General features: G+C 36.9%; 1 protein-coding gene across 2 annotated transcripts in view; it reads left to right on the forward strand.

Moving 5' to 3' along the window:
• Positions 1–1329: 1329 nt before the first annotated feature.
• Positions 1330–1600, forward strand: part of LOC118744964 (protein asunder) — a 2875-nt gene continuing 2604 nt past the window's right edge. The window contains exon 1 of one of the 2 annotated variants that reach the window (XM_036478448.1): positions 1330–1552. In XM_036478448.1, coding sequence (XP_036334341.1) covers positions 1416–1552 — 137 coding nt within the window. In that variant the 5' untranslated portion in view covers positions 1330–1415. Of the gene's footprint in view, positions 1575–1600 lie in introns of both variants that reach the window. The other variant, XM_036478439.1, reaches the window with a different exon arrangement.

A 1600-nucleotide genomic window follows, 5' to 3' on the forward strand; every position in this document is an offset into this window, starting at 1 on the left:
CATTCTACGTCATTCCTCGAACATTCTGCCTATTTCTCGTTGTTCGCCATGATTCAATAATACAAGGTTAGATAATTATTGACAGCTGCGGTTTGACACTCCCTTACAAAAGGTTGCATTTACGAAGGACAGAGAAAGGGCAAGAATACAATCCCTTATTGCGAAAATGGTAGTAGAAAAGTACGCAAGGTGGCAATTAGTAGTGAAATTCCTTTCGTAAATTCTAATGTATTTGCAGGAAGTCTGGCATTTTAAACGAAATGTTGAACGGAATGTTGATATATCCACGTGTATTACCTAATTTATATGCTATTTAGCCGTATAAAAACTGCAAAATGACTCAAAATTAAAATAAGACTACTATGAGATTGATGTAAACATCCAATGCTTATGTTTTCATCAGTTAAATATGCTTCATATGCATATACAAATAAACATATTGCACAAAAGCTTATACTTTTATTTCACACCAAAGCTACACTGTTTCCATGTAAATTTGCAAAGAAGCAACACGGTGCCTCTGCTAAGGGAGCGGTGCGAGAGAGACAACTGTCAGTTTATCGAACCTTGTATTATTGAATCATGGTTGTTCGCTTTGTGTTGCCGCAGTATTCGCCACATTATATGCGCGTTCCTTATCTCCCAGAAATAGTCAGAAAAAGTCCGAAGTAGTCACATTTAGTCCAAAAAGCGTTCCTTAACTCAGAAATGACAGCAAAAATGAGAGAGCAACAGTCAGTGAGAGCGACTCTCATCAGTCCGAAGTAGTCAGATTTAGTCAGAAGAATTTTTTCTGGCAAAATCCTGAAAAGTGTCAAACTCAACTGAATTTAAATTAACGGAAATTAAAGAATACGCAAAAAGTGAGAATAATCTAAAAAGTAAAAGAAATGAATTGAAATTGGAAGGAGGCAAAAAATAATTGATATAGCAAGTGTTTATTGTGCTTGTGCTTGTGTGAATGTGTTTTGTACATACATTTCTGTGCTTATTTGACGTTAGTTTTGTTGTTGCCATTCTTTGGACTAAAAATTTGGTTTTTTGCGTTCCTTTACTTTTCCTGTTACTCTCTTTTAGTGAGCGCATTTTGCTTACGCTCTGGCATTTTGACACTTTTCAGATTTTAGTCCAAAAAGATAAGGAATGAACCTTATGTAAGATAGCCACTCCTGCAAAAAAAAACATGCGGGTTCTTGCATGCATTGTCGCGCACGTGAAGACGGCCGGTTACAAGTGATTGTATATTTTGTGTGAATACTTTTTGCCGATACCAAGTCTTTTTAACCGACACCTACTAATTGTATTTGGTGAAAGTACCCATGCCAAAAGTACTTGGTTTCAAGATGAAAGTATCGCGTACCTTTTTGTATTTACTTGTATCGAAACATCCCTAATTCGTAGTTATAAACAAAACGATGTCTGCATACGACCTTAACCAGAAAACAATATTTGTGCTGGATCACACGCAATATTTTAGCATATCTAGTGAGGACTACATCCCATTGGAACTGCTCAAAGGCAAACCTGGAATTATAGACCCTTCCAAAGATGCCACTGCGGTTGGAGCGAGTGATGTCCAGTTCAGCAAAAGTTTGTGGAC

This window comes from Rhagoletis pomonella, unplaced genomic scaffold (genome assembly GCF_013731165.1).
Source record: "Rhagoletis pomonella isolate Grant_MI unplaced genomic scaffold, Rhpom_1.0 Rhpom_scaffold_00001, whole genome shotgun sequence".
NCBI classification, from domain to species: domain Eukaryota; kingdom Metazoa; phylum Arthropoda; class Insecta; order Diptera; family Tephritidae; genus Rhagoletis; species Rhagoletis pomonella.